Source organism: Cherax quadricarinatus, chromosome 62 (assembly GCF_038502225.1).
Source record: "Cherax quadricarinatus isolate ZL_2023a chromosome 62, ASM3850222v1, whole genome shotgun sequence".
Classification (NCBI taxonomy): domain Eukaryota; kingdom Metazoa; phylum Arthropoda; class Malacostraca; order Decapoda; family Parastacidae; genus Cherax; species Cherax quadricarinatus.
This window is the reverse complement of record NC_091353.1, coordinates 10,034,319-10,054,797: the sequence shown is the minus strand read 5'-3', so window position 1 is coordinate 10,054,797 and position 20,479 is coordinate 10,034,319. Positions and strand designations below refer to the sequence as shown.

The 20,479-nt window shown below is 40.0% G+C and overlaps 1 protein-coding gene across 4 annotated transcripts in view; it reads right to left on the bottom strand.

Annotated features, from left to right (window-relative positions):
- The window catches only part of Crag (DENN domain-containing protein Crag), a 201,919-nt gene that overhangs the window by 118,094 nt on the left and 63,346 nt on the right, over positions 1 to 20,479 (bottom strand). For all 4 annotated transcript variants that reach the window (XM_070098409.1, XM_070098410.1, XM_070098412.1 and 1 more), the window contains exons 15-18: positions 15,468 to 15,588; positions 8,125 to 8,306; positions 6,576 to 6,679; positions 3,266 to 3,361 (exon numbers count right to left, since the gene is read on the bottom strand). In XM_070098409.1, the coding sequence (XP_069954510.1) occupies positions 3,266 to 3,361; positions 6,576 to 6,679; positions 8,125 to 8,306; positions 15,468 to 15,588 (503 nt within the window). The remainder of the gene's footprint in view (positions 1 to 3,265; positions 3,362 to 6,575; positions 6,680 to 8,124; positions 8,307 to 15,467; positions 15,589 to 20,479) is intronic.

Below are 20,479 nucleotides of genomic sequence, written 5' to 3'. Positions count from 1 at the left end.
GAGATATAGAGCCGCAAAGTTTGCAGAAAGTGACGTGCGTACGGCAACAGCGGCGACCGCCGCCCACCCGGTATTCTTTTATTTACTCTAATTCAAAGGTTTCTTGCATTTTTCAATATTTTTCTGTTCCAGGTAACTTATGTGGCCTGTGAGACCAATGTAAGGTGCATTCTTCAAATATACACTCATTGTTAACAACACAATAACAGAACAAACTTTATCACTATTAATTTGTGTATTCACCTTGTTTACACAAACAAACAATACAAAACAATGTTTATTACTATTGTTCCATAATATATATACATATCCATGAGGAAGTGGAACAGAATTCTTCCTTCGTAAGCCATGCGTGTTGTAAGAGGCAACTAAAATGCCGGGAGCAAGGGGCTAGTAACCCCTTCTCCTGTATATATTACTAAATTTGAAAAGAGAAACTTTTGTTTTTCTTTTTGGGCCACCCTGCCTTGGTGGGATACGGCCGGTTTGTTGAAAGAAAGAAGAAGAATGTACAGTCACTAAACACGTTCCTAGAACTGCTGCAGCTTGTGGAACTCTTTGAAACATGGGTATATGCAGAGGGGCACTTCACACTCCTCACACATAAAACGAGTGTCTCTGCGTGTTTGTGGGCGTTTTGTGGTATGCATACATACATAACACCTCTTCTGAGCATTTTTCTTGGCAGTAGTAGGAGGCAGTTGTATGGGGTAGTGATCACCAGGCCTCAAACGAGATGACGTCTGTGGGCGCTGGTCTACTGCAGGAGTTGCTCCTTGGTACTTTGCAATTATTTGTCTGATTACTGACAGGCAAAATTCACCATATTTTGGTGTTTTGTTGGTCTTCAACTTGTATATGTTATAAGCATTTAGCATAGAGATATCAACAAGATGGAAAAAAGTTTTATATACCACTTATAACTCTTGCGTACACAGTCTGCAAACCCAATCTGCATGTCACATTTGTCCACTAAGCGCATATTGAGGTTGTAGTCCATAACAGCTGCAGGCTTCAGAATGGGTTCATTGGTCTCTCTGTTGTCCCTCCCACTGGGTACCATTTCGTTTCTGTGAACTGATGTCAACAATGTGACATCACGTTTGTCATGCCACCGAAATGCCATGATGTCATTGGCAGCAAAGGCTTGCACCTCACCTCTGCGAGTGCCAGCGTTGAACCTTGGCATATGTTTACGATTACCACGCACTGTGCCACACACGTCTGTCAAGTTCACTCACAAGAAATCACTGAGTAAGGGGCTTGTGTACCAGTTATCAGTAAATAACATATGCCCCTTACCAAGATATGATTCCATCATTGTTCGAACCACATCACCAGAGATACCCAATAACTTCATGGTATCTCTCAAAGTATTACTGCCAGTGTACACAATGATATCCAAAACTAGACCACTTCTGCAATCACACAGTACAAATAGCTTTATACCAAAGCGTTTCCTCTTGCTTGGTATATATTGCTTGAATGAGAGTCTTCCTTTGAATAAAATCAAGGACTCATCAATAACAAGCTTCCTGAAGGGATAAAAATACATGCAGCACTTTTGTTTCAGGTACATAAACACATTTCTTGTCTTACATAACCTGTCGCTTCTGTCAGGCCTGGTTTTGTCTGAAAAGTGTAACATACGTAACAGTATCAGGAAACGATTGACACCTATAATGTCACTAAAACCTGGAGTTGAAATCAGGCGTTCTGTTGCCCAGTATGTGGTGACAGTGTGCTTATACACATGTGGCATAAGCATTATTGTGGCAAAAAACAGGTACATCTCTGCCACAGTTGTCTCCTTCCACTTGTGTAGCCGTGATTTTGGTGAGAGAATTGTATTTGCCATGGTGTAATCACAGTATGTGTTTGTTTCCCTGACAATGATGTCCATCAGGGGTTCATCGAAGAATAACTCAAAGCAGTCCAGTTCACTGGCATTGTTCTCAAGTGGACAAGATGGCTTTATTCCACTTTGTGTTTCATCAAAGTCATGGGGACTGGGAACAAACTCGTCACCATCCTGCCAATCCCAGATGCGGTCTGCTGGTGGGGTCTGGATATTGTACCGTGGTTGTGGTTGTGCAGGTTGTGGTTGTGCAGGTTGTGGTGGTGCAGGTTGTGGGAGTGTGGGGTAGGGTGAGGCTGGTTGTTGTGCTGCGTCAGCAGCGTGGGTAGTAGCGTGGCCCGCTGATGGTGCCACATGGGCCGTGCCACCCTCACTATCACCACCACTGCCTCCTCCCTCACTGTCACCATTCATACCCATCGTTACAATATCGTCATCTTCACTATCAGGTCATGGTGTAGGGCCACGGGATGTGCTCCCAGAGTTTCTCCTTCCCCTTGGAACAACATATGAAACACTACCAGACCGCATGCTACGTCGTACATACTGCCGCTTCACTGGGGAATATTCACTCTCACTGTCACTAGAACTGCTATCATCTGGGTGTTGTACATGACCAAATAGTTTCCTCTTTCGTCCTGGTACAGGCGAACGTGAACGTGAACAAGCCGGCACAGCACCAGAGGTGGAAGGTTGTGGGTCATCTGGGTTTTCATCACTAATTACGTTATCCTGGGCACTTTTTCCGGTAACACTCACTTCAAAACCCTGGAATTCACTGTCACTGACATTTTCATCGCTGTTAGAGCTATCACTTGGGAACAAAAGACCTCCAATCCGCCGAGGAGTGAGGAACTTCTTACCGAGAGGCATGGTGAAAATGGACTAACAACATGGCGTTCCTGCAATGCACCGCTGGGTCCCAGATTTTTTTCACAGGGTGCACACCGACCACTGAGACCCATTCTCTCTCGTGTAGGCCTACCAGGCCTTTGGCGCTTGATTTGAAGCCGCTAGAATTTGTGCGTATAAATACGTCAGAAACATTGGCTCGTAAGACGTATTTATACGTCGGAAACAGTCAAAGGGTTAAAAGTGGGGCCCTACTGTACGTATATAAATAGTATCTTTCTTTCAATGCACCGGCCATATCCCACTGAGGTGGGGTGGCCCAAAAGGAAAAATGAAAGTTTCTCCTTTTATATTTAGAAATATATACAGGAGAAGGGGTTACTAGCCCCCTGCTACTGGCATTTTAGTCGCCTCTTATGACACACATGACTTACGGAGGAAGAATTCTGTCCCACTTCCCCATGGAGAATATATAAATAAGTAAATAAATAAATAAACAAATAAATAAAACACACACCCACACACACACACTACCTGCCAATATGAGGTTCTCACCGGAGCTTAGTGTGTCAGTCTTGGTGTGAGGTGCAGGAGGCTGGGAATCCAAGGAGGTGCCACTCTCCAGCGACATTCTTGAGGAGCTGTCTGCATCTGTGCCAAAAGGGATTAATTTCAAGTTAAATATAAAAGCTAAGGTGTGTACTGTTAGTACTGTACACAACAACAATAATAATAATAATAATAATAATAATAATAATAATAATAATAATATCTTTATTTCTACAAGTACATGTACAAGGTATAAAGGCCTAGCTGACATCAATGACATACTACTACATAGAAAGCCGCTTGTTATGCAGAGCATTTCAGGCAAATTAGGTCAGTTTTGTGCCAGGATGCGACCCACACCAGTCGACTAACTCCCAGATACCCATTATTACTGATGAGTGACATAGATAACCGGTGTAAAGAAACAAGCCTAATGTTTCTACCCATGATAATCATTATTTCAATTTTTCCCAGTTTCTGCCATAAAAAATAAATTGAGACCCACAAAGCCAAAATACAAAAAAAAAGAGAAGAGGAAATACTTCTTTCTTTCTTTTCAACACACTGGCGGTCTCCCGCTGAGGCAGCCTGACTGAAAAAAAAAAAAAGAAACATTTTCATCATCAATCACACACAATCACTGTCTTGGAGGAGGTGCCGAGATATGACAGTTTAGATGTCACTGCAAACAGTTAATATCCCAAACTCCTCCTCTAACCCTTTGACTGTTGCAACCCCAAATCCTGAAGTGTCTCCTGGTGTTGCAGAATATTCGGAAAAAAAAAAAAAAAAAAAAAAAAAAAAAAAAAAAAAAAAAAAAAAAAAAATCTTGTGAAATGATAATCTTTTCCTGGTGATAATGACACCAAAAGTACAAAATTTGATGGAAAACTTACGGAATTACGCTCTCGTGAAGTTAGCAACCTCAGCAACATTTATGCATCGGCGATTTCACCCACTTTGAGCCCTATTTTTGGTTAATTCCATTGTTCTAGTCCACCAAACTCATAACTATTTCTTTAGAACTCCATTTGTTCTATCAATTGAGTACAAGAAACTGCCCATTTACCAATTTCAACTACCCAATAAAGTGCCCAATTTCATGCAAATTAAAAAATATGTCAATTTCAAAACAGGGTCCAGAATGAACAATGCAGACATTCCTGGCACTAAAATAACATTTTCTCTGTTCATCAGTCTTGTCTCCAGGCACCTATTATAATACTCTTGCTTTCTATTTTGAATTTTTATTCAAACAAAAAATAGAAGATTTACTGTTATGCAGACTACTGCAATATTGTAATAATTGTATAAATAACATCAACCCATTCGTGACTGCATATTAGAATGGCTAGTTTGACATTTATTGGACAATGATGTCACTTGTTTACTCTTGAACATCGGCAAAAATCGAACATTTCTGCTAATTTGAGCTCCATTTCCAGGTTCTTTTCGCAGTAAAACCAATCAAAATCACTTCTATTTCTATAATATGCTTTCCATTCTATCAAATGAGACCAAGAAAACAAGAATACAACCATAAATACTATAGGAAAATACACCTCAAATTCGGCATTTTAATTAAAGAACACAGTCGTATTTTTTTTTCTCATTATGCACTGTGTGTGCTGCAGGATTATTTTTATACTGTGCACACTGACAACACAGACCCGTTCTCTCACATGTGGGCCTACCAGATTTCTCCTGCTTGATTCAAAGCCACTAGAATTTTTGAGGTAGAAAGTTGAAAGTGAACACAGAGAAGAGTAAGGTGATGAGGGTATCAAATGATTTAGATAAAGAAAAATTGGATATCAAATTGGGGAGGAGGAGTATGGAAGAAGTGAATGTTTTCAGATACTTGGGAGTTGACGTGTCAGCGGATGGATTTATGAAGGATGAGGTTAATCATAGAACTGATGAAGGAAAAAAGGTGAGTGGTGCGTTGAGGTATATGTGGAGTCAAAAAACGTTATCTATGGAGGCAAAGAAGGGAATGTATGAAAGTATAGTAGTACCAACACTCTTATATGGATGTGAAGCTTGGGTTGTGAATGCAGCAGTGAGGAGGCGGTTGGAGGCAGTAGAGATGTCCTGTCTAAGGGCAATGTGTGGTGTAAATATTATGCAGAAAATTCGGAGTGTGGAAATTAGGAGAAGGTGTGGAGTTAATAAAAGTGTTAGTCAGAGGGCTGAAGAGGGGTTGTTGAGGTGGTTTGGTCATTTAGAGAGAATGGGTCAAAGTAGAATGACATGGAGAGCATTTAAATCTGTAGGAGAAGGAAGGCGGGGTAGGGGTCATCCTCGAAAAGGTTGGAAGGAAGGGGTAAGGGAGGTTTTGTGGGCGAGGGGTTTGGACTTCCAGCAGGCGTGCATGAGCGTATTCGATAGGAGTGAATGGAGACGAATGGTATTTGGGACCTGACGATCTGTTGGAGTGTGAGCAGGGTAATATTTAGTGAAGGGATTCAGGGAAACCGGTTATTTTTATATAGCCGGACTTGAGTCCTGGAAATGGGAAGTACAATGCCTGCACTCCAAAGGAGGGGTTTTAGGATATGTTGTGTATCTTTATACGTATATGCTGCTAAACTGTTGTATTCTGAGCACCTCTGCAAAAACAGTGATTATGTGTGAGTGAGGTGAAAGTGTTAAATGATGATGAGAGTATTTTTTGGGAGGGATTTTCTTTCTTTTTGGGTCACCCTGCCTCGGTGGGAGACGGCCGACTTGTTAAAAAAAATAAAAAAAAAAATACATGAAACACACTGGCTCGTAAGACATGTATATATGACCAAAACAATCAAAGGGTTAAAGAGCAGGCATTGTATTTCCCACCTCCTGGACTCAAATCTGGCCAACCAGAAGTAAATACACCATCATTTATTGAAAAAATTCTTGGCAGAAGTGTACAAACATCACAGTCAAATTGATCTTCCAAACTGCAACATCCTCACGCCTCCATTTTTCTTTTTTTTTATCACACTGGCCATTTCCCACCAAAACAAGGTGACTCAAAAAAGAAGAAACACTTTCATCATCACTCACTCCATCACTGTCTTGCCTGAGGCATGCTTATACTACAGTTCAAAAACTGCAACATATCTCTACCTCTCCTTCATAGTGCAGGCACTGTACTTCCAAAAATTAAAAAAATGTAAGTGCATTAACACCCTAAAGCCTTGACATGCATTGTTCTAACTATTTGTTGAGTAATACTTGTGTTACAATATTATAGTGTAGTATCAGTATCTACAGAAGCTACGAAGGTGAAGAGAATGTTGTTACAGACTGCCTCACTTGTAGTGTGTCTCACCTGCTAGGCACTTATCAACCACATCCAGGGTGAGGGAAAGTTTTCTTCTCTGTGCACGTTCCAAGCCAGAATGCTTAAATGCAGACACACCAATAACCACATTCCTGAGGAGGTAACATCACTATTAAGGTGGCATTACATACTTTAATCAGTCTGTCTTAAATAGCATTATTTTTTACTCCCCTGACTCCATTGCCAACCTAGACAAGGATTTTTTTTTTTCAGTGAACTGGCTATATCCCACCAAGGCAGGATGACCTAAAAAAGAAAAACTAAATTTTGTTTCTTTTTTAAATTTAGTAATTCATACAGGAGAATGGGCTCAGACATGGATATCTTTTCAAAAAAGTTAACAGGCCACCAAGAACATGTAAATCACTAACAAAATCAGAATTGTTAGGTAAAAGGATACAAGTGCAACTAATGTGACATTTTATTGTGGCAAGCTCCAGAAACTTTGTCAAAGCTCGAGGAGAGCAAAACATTGCCACAATAAAATGTCACATTAGTTGCACTTGTGTCCGTAACATATTGTCGGCAATTCTACCAACATTAGTACAAAATCAAAATTATTATCTAACAATCTTCAAGAACAGGAGTTCATAACCCTTTCTATGCACCACATCCCTACCAAATGTTTAACTAATGTTGCATCCCGTACAAAAGTAATGTCACATTTGCATAAAATGCAAATATAAATTGAGCAATTAGAAAAGTTTTTGGTAAAATAAACAGAATTGTGCTTTTCATTATTACTCTTTGTCACACCCCCTGAAATGCCATCTAGCACCACCTGAAATATGCCATCTAGCACCCCTTGAAATGGCACCTAGCACCCCCTGAAATATGCCATTTAGCACCTGTTGAAATGCCATCTAGCACCCCCTGAAATGCCATGGGGGTGTGTACACTCCAGGCTGGCAACCCCTGTTATAGAGTAACACGTTTTATTCATTTAATAAAAATGAGTACTATTATATAGACCCTGGTATATAAGACAGTTACACAGTGGGATCAAAAGCTAGTGATTTTTCATTACTGGTGGCTAAAATCTAACCAAGAGTAGCTGATCTTTTGTTCCTACTCTTAACTTCAAAGCAACTAAATAAAATTAACAAAGCCCCTTTTGATAATTTGATATTTCAAAAAGAATAAGATAACAGATAATGTTATATCTGGAAAGTCTTTTTTGAAGCACAGCGGTCGTCTCCCACCAAAGTGGGGTGACCTGGAGGAGGAGGAGAAGTGCTTTCATAAAGCTTTCATTCCTTTTTCATTTAGTAATTTATACAGGAGAAGGGGTTACTAGCTCCCTTGCTCTGAAAGAAGGGGCTACAAGCCTCTTTCTCCCAGGAGAAGAAGTTCCTAGCCCCCATGCTCCCAGGAGAAGGGGTTACTAGCCCTTGCTCCTGAGAGATGGGGTTCCTAGTCCCCCTTGCTCCCAGGAGAAGGGGTTACTAGCCCTTGCTCCTGAGAGATGGGGTTCCTAGTCCCCCTTGCTCCCAGGAGAAGGGGCTACAAGCCCTGTTCCTCCCTGGAAAAGTTTTACCTGAGTTTATTCCAAAATAGATTTGAGTGAGTCCACTTGTTTTCCATAACAGCACGGTTGTAATAACCATAAGTGATGGCATTGGGAGTGATGCCATGTTGCCGCATCTCGCACAGCACCTTGACAGCCAGGATGGGCTGCGAGTAGAGCCCGCACAGCTGCATCATCACACGGTAACTTACCTGATAAGCACAGCAGGTCAGGCTTACAGCAACTGACATTCATTGCAAAGTAACAGGAGAAATTAAGAGCTCTATTAGATAGTATAAAGAATAAAAAGGTACAATACCATGACTGGAATACACAAATAACGCACACACAGGAGAGAAAATCACAATGATATTTCAGTCCGATTTGAAAGTTGTTGTAAGTTTCTTTCTCTTATGTGTGGGTTATTTGTCTATTAGTGCAGTAAGCCCTTGACTTACAAACACTCAGGGTAGCCTGAAAAAGAAAAACTTTCATCATCATTCACTCCATCACTGTTTTGCCAGAGGTACGCTTACACTAGTTTATTATACACATACAGAAGATTCTCAATGTGTTTGTAAGTCAAGGACTTATTGTATGTGGGTATTGTCCCTGAGGTCAATATTTTAGATTCTTTCTCACTTTCCCTATAACTGTTACATCTGTCAATGGCTTCAGGGATTATCAGCTATGTACTGATCTCAAGACAGGGACTTGAAAATTGAAAAGGAAATACAGCGGGAATAGCAACTAATAAGAATTACAAGTGAAATTAAAGACGAGTATATACGAACTCAGATTAAGTTGTAATAAACAACTGTCAATGAATAAACTGAAGGATGGACAAGACGCTCAGATCATGGTCCAAAATTTGTTGGGTTCATTGTTCTACCACACTGGCTACCAGACTTCTATAATAATAATAATAATAATAATAATAATAATAATAATAATAATAATAATAATAATTTTCAATGAATATGTGGAGTAAAATAAAGGTTGGATGTGAGAAGTGGGTTATAGTAAGCGTATATGGACCTGGGGAAGAGAGAAGTATAGAGGAGAGAGAGAGATTTTGGGAAATGTTGAGTGAATGCGTGGGGAGTTTTGAAAAAAGTGTGAGAGTACTTGTGATTGGGGATTTTAATGCTAAAGTGGGTAAAAATGTTGTGGAGGGAGTAGTAGGTAAATTTGGGGTGCCAGGGGTAAATGAAAATGGGGAACCTTCAACCCTTTCAGGGTTTCGGCCGTACTAGTACGGCTTACACACCAGGGTTTTTGATGTACTAGTACGCCTAAATTCTAGTGCCCTCAAATCTGGTCAGTGTGCGCGGTATAAAAAAAATCCTGCAGCACACAGTGCGTAATGAGAAAAAAAAACTTTGACCATGTTCTTGGATTAAAACAGCGACTTTGCACTGTATTTTCGTATGGTATTTATTGTCGTATTCTAGTTTTCCTGGTCTCATTTTATAGAATGGAAGACATGTTACAGAAATTGAGATGATTTTGACTGGTTTTACGATGGAAAGTACCTTGAAATTGAGCTCAAAGTAGCAGAAATGTTCGATTTTTACCAAAGTTCAAAAGTAAACAAATCATGCTATGCGTCCAATATACGTCAACTGGTGAGTCTAATATTCTTTCACAAGTGCGCTGATATTATTTATACCATTTATACACTAATGCAGTAGTCTGCATAACAGTAAATCTTCTATTTTTTTGTGAGAATAAAAATTCAAAGTGGAAAGCAAAAGAATGTAAGAGGGGTGTGGGAACATGACTAATGAACAGAAGAACTGTTATTTTAGTGCCAGAAACGTCTTTCTTGTTTATTCTGGACCCTTTTCGGAAATTGGCATCTTTTGAAATTTGTGTGAAATTGGCAAAATTGCTAAATTCTGACCACTGTAATGGATAGTTGAAATCGGTAAATGGGTGGTTTCTTATACTCATTCGATAGAAAAAACGGAGTTCTAGCGAAATAGTTATGATTTTTGTCGACTAGTACACTGGAATTGGCCGAAAATAGGGCTCAAAGTGGGCAAAATCGCCGATGCGTAAACGCCGTCGAGACCGCTAACTTTGCGAGAGCATAATTCCGTAAGTTTTCCATCAAATTTCATACTTTTGGTGTCATTATGACTGGGAAAAGATTCTCTATCTTTTCATAAGAAAAAACTATTTTTTTTTTAAATTTGGGCTACCCTGAGAACAAGTCTTTGAGAGGGCCTGGCGAACCTGAAAGGGTTAATTGAGCTATGTGTAGAAAGAGGTTTGGTAATAAGTAATACATATTTTATGAAAAAAGGATAAATAAATATACAAGGTATGATGTAGCACATAATGAAAGTAGTTTGTTAGATTATGTATTGGTGGATAAAAGGTTGATGGGTAGGCTCCAGGATGTACATGTTTATAGAGGGGCAACTGATATATCAGATCATTATCTAGTTGTAGCTACAGTTAGAGTAAGAGGTAGATGGGATAAGAGGAAAATGGCAACAACAAGAGGGAGGTGAAAGTGTATAAACTAAGTGAGGAGGAAATTCAGGTGAAATACATGTATAAGCAACTATTGGCAGAAAGGTGGGCTGGTGCAAGCATGAGTAATGAGGGGAGGGGTTTAAGAGGGTTGGAATAGTTTTAAAAATGCAGTATTAGAATGTGGGGCAGAAGTTTATGGTTATAGGAGGGTGGGTGCAGGAGGAAAGAGGAGTGATTGGTGGAATGATGAAGTAAAAGTTGTGATAAAAGAGAAAAAGTTAGCTTATGAGAGGTATTTACAAAGCAGAAGTGTTATAAGAAGAGTAGAGTATATGGAGAGTAAAAGAAAGGTGAAGAGAGTGGTGAGAGAGTGCAAAAGGAGAGCGGATGATAGAGTGGGAGAGGTACTGTCAAGAAATTTTAATGAAAATAAGAAAAATTTTTGGAGTTAAACAAGTTAAGAGAGCCTAGGGAACGAATGGATTTGTAAGTTAAAAACAGAGTAGGGGAGTTAGTAGATGGGGAGATGGAGGTTTTGGGTAGATGGCGAGAATATTTTGAGGAACTTTTAAATGTCGACGAAGAAAGGGAGGCGGTAATTTTATGCACTGGCCAGGGAGGTATACCATCTTTTAGGAGTGAAGAAGAGCAGGATGTGAGTGTGGTGGAGGTACGTGAGGCATTACGTAGAATGAAAGGAGGTAAAGCAGCTGGAACTGACGGGATCATGACAGAAATGTTAAAAGCAGGGGGGGATATAGTGTTGGAGTGGTTGGTATTTTTGTTTAATAAATGTATGAAAGAGGGGAAGGTACCTAGAGACTGGCGGAGAGCATGTATAGTCCCTTTATATAAAGGGAAGGGGGACAAAAGAGATTGTAAAAATTATAGAGGAATAAGTTTACTGAGTATACCAGGAAAAGTGTACGGTAGGATTATTATTGAAAGAATTAGAGGTAAGACAGAATGTAGAATTGCGGATGAGCAAGGAGGTTTTAGAGTGGGTAGGGGATGTGTAGATCAAGTGTTTACATTGAAGCATATATGTGAGCAGTATTTAGATAAAGGTAGGGAAGTTTTTATTGCATTTATGGATTTAGAAAAGGCATATGATAGAGTGGATAGGGAAGCAATGTGGCAGATGTTGCAAGTATATGGAATAGGTGGTAAGTTACTAAATGCTGTAAAGAGTTTTTATGAGGATAGTGAGGCTCAGGTTAGGGTGTGTAGAAGAGGGAGACTACTTCCCGGTAAAAGTAGGTCTTAGACAGGGATGTGTAATGTCACCATGGTTGTTTAATATATTTATAGATGGGTTGTAAAAGAAGTAAATGCTAAAGTGTTCGGGAGAGGGGTGGGATTAAATTATGGGGAATTAAATACAAAATGGGAAGTGACACAGTTACTTTTTGCTGATGATACTGTGCTTATGGGAGATTCTAAAGAAAAATTGCAAAGGTTAGTGGACGAATTTGGGAGCGTGTGTAAAGGTAGAAAGTTGAAAGTGAACATAGAAAAGAGTAAGGTGATGAGAGTATCAAATGAATAAGATAAAGAAAAATTGGATATCAAATTGGGTAGACGAAGTTAGGAAGCAGTGAATGTTTACAGATACAATGGACCCCCGGTTTACGATATTATTTCATTCCAGGGGTAGGGGTCGTCCTCGAAAAGGTTGGAGGGAGGGGGTAAAGGAGGTGTTGTGGGCGAGGGGTTTGGACTTTCAGCGAGCATGCGTGAGCGTGTTAGATAGGAGTGAATGGAGACAAATGGTATTTGGGACCTGACGAGCTGTTGGAGTGTGAGCAGGGTAATATTTAGTGAAGTGATTCTGGGAAACCAGTTATTTTATATAACCAGACTTAAGTCCTGGAAATGGGAAGTACAATGCCTGCACTCTAAAGGAGGGGTTTGGGATATTGGGGGTGTGGAGGGATATATTGTGTATTTTTATACGTATATACTTCTAAACTGTTGTATTCTGGCCACCTCTGCAAAAACAGTGATTATGTGTGAGTGAGATGAAAGAGTTGAATGATGACGAAAGTATTTTCTTTTTGGGGATTTTCTTTCTTTTTGGGTCACCCTGCCTCGGTGGGAGACTGCCGACTTGTTGAAAAAAAAAAAACTATTTTGACATGATACATGGTTGTACAATGAACTATAATAGTTAAGTGTACATGCCAAAAGCCCCTTGTATGCCGAACATTTCGGGCAAATTTAAAATTAACTTAAGATTAATAAGGCAATAACAGATTATAGGGAAGATTCAGAACTAGTACTTACTATACTATATTCTGTCGTTAATGTATTATGTGGAAAGAATTAACTGGCATCTAAATGTTTATAAAACAAAAGACCAAGTATGGGCCAGTAGGGCTCCTGCAGTGTTCCTCCTTTCTTTCTTATCATGATCTGCAGTTTCATAGCAACAAGAGATATCAAATAAGATTTAATTCTGGAGTAATCCTGACATTCATGCACACAATTAAGATTTTGGAAAAGTATGGCAGAAGTATTACCAAGGTTAATGTTGTGACCATACACGTTCTTTATTAACATTTTCCTGACAAGGTAGAGCAAGCCATAGAAGATATTTACCACCATGCATTCAACAGTTATACTGATAGAAGTGAGTGGGCATTACAATTTAAATGGCCCTCTGACCTGCTGCTTCCCCACCCACCCTTCAATGGTTCTTTAAACTACACTCTCCCCACTCATCCTTCAATAGTTCTTCAAACCTCACCTTCCCCACTCATCCTGCAATGGTTCTTTAAACTACACCTTCCCCACTCATCTTTCAATGGTTCTTTAAACCTCACCTTCCCCACTCATCCTTCAGAGTGAAAGTATTATACTTCCAACTTCTCCAGCTAATTTTACTGAATCCCTTCCTAAAAGTTACCTTGCTCACACTCCAACAGCACATCAAACCTCCAAGAGACTCATATCTCTAATCTGCTCTAATAGACTTGCACATACTAGTACACAGTATGTGTAGATATTGTCTGACATATGCTACTGACAAGTATACAAGTCTTGCCTTTTTTTATATATTATTTTTTATTAGCACACTGGCTGATTCCCACCAAGGCAGGGTGGCCTGAAAAAAGAAAAACTTTCACCATCATTCACTCCATCACTGTCTTGCCAGAAGGGTGCTTTACACTACAGTTTTTAAACTGTAACATTAACACCCCTCCTTCAGAGTGCAGGCACTGTACTTCCCATCTCCAGGACTCAAGTCCGGCCTGCCGGTTTCCCTGAATCCCTTCATAAATGTTACTTTGTTCACACTCCAACAGCACGTCAAGTATTAAAAATCATTTGTCTCCATTCACTCCTATCAAACACACACTCGCATGCCCGCTGGAAGTCCAAGCCCCTCGCACACAAAACCTCCTTTACCCCCTCCCTCCAACCTTTCCTAGGCCGACCCCTACCCCGCCTTCCTTCCACTACAGACTGATACACTCTTGAAGTCATTCTGTTTCACTCCATTCTCTCTACGTGTCCGAACCACCTCAACAACCCTTCCTCAGCCCTCTGGACAACAGTTTTGGCAATTGCGCACCTCCTCCTAACTTCCAAACTACGAATTCTCTGCATTACATTCACATTACACATTGCTCTCAGACATGACATCTCCACTGCCTCCAGCCTTCTCCTCGCTGCAACATTCATCACCCATGCTTCACACCCATATAAGAGCGTTGGTAAAACTATACTCTCATACATTCCCCTCTTTGCTTGCAAGGACAAAGTTCTTTGTCTCCACAGACTCCTAAGTGCACCGCTCACCCTTTTCCCCTCATCAATTCTATGATTCACCTCATCTTTCATAGACCCATCCGCTGACACATCCACTCCAAAATATCTGAATACATTCACCTCCTCCATACTCTCTCCCTCCAATCTGATATCCAATCTTTCATCACCTAATCTTTTTGTTATCCTCATAACCTTACTCTTTCCTGTATTCACTTTTAATTTTCTTCATTTACATACACTACCAAATTCATCCACCAACCTCTGCAACTTCTCTTCAGAATCTCCCAAGAGCACAGTGTCATCAGCAAAGAGCAACTGTGACAACTCCCACTTTATGTGTGATTCTTTATCTTTTAACTCCACGCCTCTTGCCAAGACCCTCGCATTTACTTCTCTTACTACCCCATCTATAAATATATTAAACAACCACGGTGACATCAAACATCCTTGTCCAAGGCCTACTTTTACTGGGAAATAATCTCCCTCTTTCCTACATACTCTAACTTGAGCCTCACTATCCTTGTAAAAACTCTTCACTGCTTTCAGTAACCTACCTCCTATACCATACACCTGCAACATCTGCCACATTGCCCCCCTATCCACCCTGTCATGTGCCTTTTCTAAATCCATAAATGCCACAAAAACCTCTTTAGCCTTATCCAAATACTGTTCACTTATATGTTTCACTGTAAACACCTGGTCCACACACCCCCTACCTTTCCTAAAGCCTCCTTGTTCATCTGTTATCCTATTCTCCGTCTTACTCTTAAATCTTTCAATAATAACTCTACCATACACTTTACCAGGTATACTCAGCAGACTTATCCCCCTATAATTTTTGCACTCTCTTTTGTACCCTTTTGTTTGCCTTTTATACATCATAATATACTAAATGAACATCTGAGAGTTTCTTAACAAACTCAGCATTTTAAGGGGAGACAAAATTTGTATGTTCATGCAGGTGAAATCAAAATTATTCAAATTGTGGAATTTGTGGGGTTAGAGCCCATGGCAAGAGAGTCCTAAAATTTGCCCTGGGTTTAAACCCCATCTGTTCCGTGATTTATTTGCGACCGTGTTGTCACAATTTCGTGCGGCACAAAGTTACTCACTTCATCAGCTTGTGAGAGGTGAAGTTTCTGCATGTTGGTGAGGATCTTGAAGGCCAGCTGTAGGAAGCGAGCCTTGTGGTGCTGTGTCAGAGCAAATGCCGGCAGCTGCGTGAACCACAAGCTGAAGAGATGAAACAATGCTTTAGCTGCATAATGTACAATTCTTTACACAAATAACCCACACATAGGAGAAAGAAACTTATGATGACGACTTGGACCGAGTCGGACCAAAACGATGCCAAAGGTTTCTTTCCCCAATATGCGAGTTATTTGTGTATTGTTCCAATCACTGTATTGTGCATTTTTATTCTTGTAAAAGCCTTTATTTACTGGTGGCTGACAGTCACAACTAGCCACACCTATACACCCTTTCCCAAATAAAAACAGTAGACACTCTTTAATTAAAATGTAAAAATTAACCCTCAATATTTCATATTTATGTGGATTCCTACATTAAATTTAACTGTGAATACATATTTTATTTTCTTTCAATTCAACAACTGTGGAGCAAGTGACAATAGTTGTAAATAAAAGAAACTGTATTGACTTTTTTATTAACATATTTGTCATTTCCCACCAAGGCAAGGTGACCCAAAAAAGAAGAAACACTTTCATCATCACTCCTTCGCTGTCTTGCCAGAGGTGCACTGACAAAACAGTTAAAAAAATGTGAAAAAATTGGAATATGTTGAGGAACAAATAAATCAGATGATCAACAATGATTAAAAAACTCTCTCACATGTAATGAACTTGTTACAGGTACTTTATTAGTAAATACACCTACCATCCGACTTAAAACTGAGCTTGGTGGCAACCAACCAATCATAAGTCAAAATGGATGCAAGTCAAACAACACAAACAGTTATTTATTTGCATACAAAATATTCGTATAAATGAAAACATAGGAAAACATTCATATGCATGAACAGAAAAGAACAAAATAATTTAAGGTAAGCTGTAAACAGTACGGTCGTAAGTACGAGTGGTCGTATGTCGAGCAGGTTGAAAGTAGGATGGCAGATGTATTTGCCTGATTTTCTGCAATAAAATACCACTAGAACACCCACAAATTATAATGCTACTACAAGATATATGTTAATGTTTCAGAGGATAACTGCTCAAATAATCTTTCACATGAAGCCTCAAAAGCTGAAAAGGATGTACTGTAACAGAAGAAGAACCATTACAGAATGCACAGGAAAAAAAAGGATCAGCATGCAGTGACTAAGAACATAAGAAAGGAGGAATGTTGCAGCAGGCCTACCTGCCCATACCTGGCAGGTCCTTGTCAAACCTAAACCCACTAAAAAATATTCGCCCAACCCATTATCAATATTTTTTTTTTTTTTTTCAACAAGTCGGTCGTCTCCCACCGAGGCAGGGTGACCCAAAAAAGAAAGAAAATCCCCAAAAAGAAAATACTTTCATCATCATTCAACACTTTCACCACACTCATACATTATCACTACTTTTGCAGAGGTGCTCAGAATACAACAGTTTAGAAGCATATACGTATAAAGATACACAACATATCCCTCCAAACTGCCAATATCCCAAACCACTCCTTTAAAGTGCAGGCATTGTACTTCCCATTTCCAGGACTCAAGTCCGACTATATGAAAATAACTGGTTTCCCTGAATCCCTTCACTAAATATTACCCTGCTCACACTCCAACAGATCGTCAGGTCCCAAGTATCATTCGTCTCCATTCACTCCTATCTAACACGCTCATGCACGCTTGCTGGAAGTCCAAGCCCCTCGCCCACAAAACCTCCTTTACCCCCTCTTTCCAACCCTTTCGAGGACGACCCCTACCCCTCCTTCCTTCCCCTATAGATTTATATGCTTTCCATGTCATTCTACTTTGATCCATTCTCTCTAAATGAACAAACCACCTCAACAACCCCTCTTCTGCCCTCTGACTAATGCTTTTATTAACTCCACACCTTCTCCTAATTTCCACACTCCGAATTTTCTGCATAATATTTACACCACACATTGCCCTTAGACAGGACATCTCCACTGCCTCCAACCATCTCCTCGCTGCTGCATTTACCACCCAAGCTTCACATCCATATAAGAGTGTTGGTACTACTATACTTTCATACATTCCCTTCTTTGCCTCCATAGATAACGTTTTTTGACTCCACATATACCTCAACGCACCACTCACCTTTTTTCCCTCATCAATTCTATGATTAAACTCATCCTTCATAAATCCATCCGCCGACACGTCAACTCCCAAGTATCTGAAAACATTCACTTCTTCCATACTCCTCCTCCCCAATTTGATATCCAATTTTTCTTTATCTAAATCATTTGATACCCTCATCACCTTACTCCTTTCTATGTTCACTTTCAACTTTCTACCTTTACACACATTCTCAAACTCATCCACTAACCTTTGCAATTTTTCTTTAGAATCTCCCATAAGCACAGTATCATCAGCAAAAAGTAACTGTGTCAATTCCCATTTTGAATTTGATTCCCCATAATTTAATCCCACCCCTCTCCCGAACACCCTAGCATTTACTTCTTTTACAACCCCATCTATAAATATATTAAACAACCATGGTGACATTACACATCCCTGTTTAAGACCTACTTTTACCAGGAAGTATTCTCCCTCTCTTCTACACACCCTAACCTGAGCCTCACTATCCTCATAAAAGCTCTTTACAGCATTTAGTAACTTACCACCTATTCCATAAACTTGCAACATCTGCCACATTGCTCCTCTATCCACTCTATCATATACCCTTTCTAAATCCATAAATGCAATAAAAACTTCCCTACCTTTATCTAAATACTGTTCACATATATGCTTCAATGTAAACACTTGATCTACACATCCCCTACCCACTCTGAAGCCTCCTTGCTCATCCCCAATTCTACATTCTGTCTTACCTCTAATTCTTTCAATTATAACCCTACCGTATACTTTTCCTGGTATACTCAGTAAACTTATTCCTCTATAATTTTTACAATCTCTTTTGTCCCCTTTCCCTTTATATAAAGGGACTATACATGCTCTCCGCCAATCCCTAGGTACCTTCCCCTCTTTCATACATTTATTAAACAAAAGTACCAACCACTCCAACACTATATCCCCCCCTGCTTTTAACATTTCTGTCATGATCCCATCAGTTCCAGCTGCTTTACCCCCTTTCATTCTACGTAATGCCTCACGTACCTCCACCACACTTACATTCTGCTCTTCTTCACTCCTAAAAGATGGTATACCTCCCTGGCCAGTGCATGAAATTACCGCCTCCCTTTCTTCCTCAACATTTAAAAGTTCCTCAAAATATTCTTGCCATCTACCTAATACCTCCCTCTCCCCATCTACTAACTCCCCTACTCTGTTTTTAACTTACAAATCCATACTTTCCCTAGGCTTTCTTAACTTGTTTAACTCACTCCAAAATTTTTTCTTATTTTCATCAAAATTTCTTGACAGTGCCTCTCCCACTCTTTCATCTCCTCTCCTTTTGCACTCTCTCACCACTCTCTTCACCTTTCTTTTACTCTCCATATACTCTGCTCTTCTTATAACACTTCTGCTTTGTAAAAACCTCTCGTAAGCTACCTTTTTCTCTTTTATCACACCCTTTACTTCGTCATTCCATCAATCACTCCTCTTTCCTCCTGTCCCCACCCTCCTATAACCACAAACTTCTGCCCCACATTCTAATACTGCATTTTTAAAACTACAGTGGACCCCCGCATAACGATTACCTCCGAATGCGACCAATTATGTAAGTGTATTTATGTAAGTGCGTTTGTATGTGTATGTTTGGGGGTCTGAAATGGACTAATCTACTTCACAATATTTCTTATGGGAACAAATTCGGTCAGTACTGGCACCTGAACATACTTCTGGAGTGAAAAAATATCGTTAACCGGGGGTCCACTGTATTCCAACCCTCTTCAACCCCCCCACTACTCATCTTTGCACTAGCCCACCTTTCTGCCAATAGTCGCTTATATCTCGCCCGAATGGAGAGTTAGAGGTATTGGGAAGATGGAGGGAATATTTTGAGGAATTGCTAAATGTTGATGAAGATAGGGAAGCTGTGATTTCGTGTATAGGGCCAGGAGGAATAACATCTTGTAGGAGTGAGGAAGAGCCAGTTGTGAGTGTGGGGGAAGTTCGTGAGGCAGTAGGTAAAATGAAAGGGGGTAAGGCAGCCGGGATTGATGGGATAAAGATAGAAATGTTAAAAGCATGTGGGGATATAGTTTTGGAGTGGTTGGTGCAATTATTTAATAAATGTATGGAAGAGGGTAAGGTACCTAGGGATTGGCAGAGAGCATGCATAGTTCCTTTGTATAAAGGCAAAGGGGATAAAAGAGAGTGCAAAAATTATAGGGGGATAAGTCTGCTGAGTATACCTGGTAAAGTGTATGGTAGAGTTATAATTGAAAGAATTAAGAGTAAGACGGAGAATAGGATAGCAGATGAACAAGGAGGCTTTAGGAAAGGTAGGGGGTGTGTGGACCAGGTGTTTACAGTGAAACATATAAGTGAACAGTATTTAGATAAGGCTAAAGAGGTCTTTGTGGCATTTATGGATTTGGAAAAGGCGTATGACAGGGTGGATAGGGGGGCAATGTGGCAGATGTTGCAAGTGTATGGTGTAGGAGGTAGGTTACTGAAAGCAGTGAAGAGTTTTTACGAGGATAGTGAGGCTCAAGTTAGAGTATGTAGGAAAGAGGGAAATTATTTCCCAGTGAAAGTAGGCCTTAGACAAGGATGTGTGATGTCACCGTGGTTGTTTAATATATTTATAGATGGGGTTGTAAGAGAAGTAAATGCGAGGGTCTTGACAAGAGGCGTGGAGTTAAAAGATAAAGAATCACACACAAAGTGGGAGTTGTCACAGCTGCTCTTTGCTGATGACACTGTGCTCTTGGGAGATTCTGAAGAGAAGTTGCAGAGATTGGTGGATGAATTTGGTAGGGTGTGCAAAAGAAGAAAATTAAAGGTGAATACAGGAAAGAGTAAGGT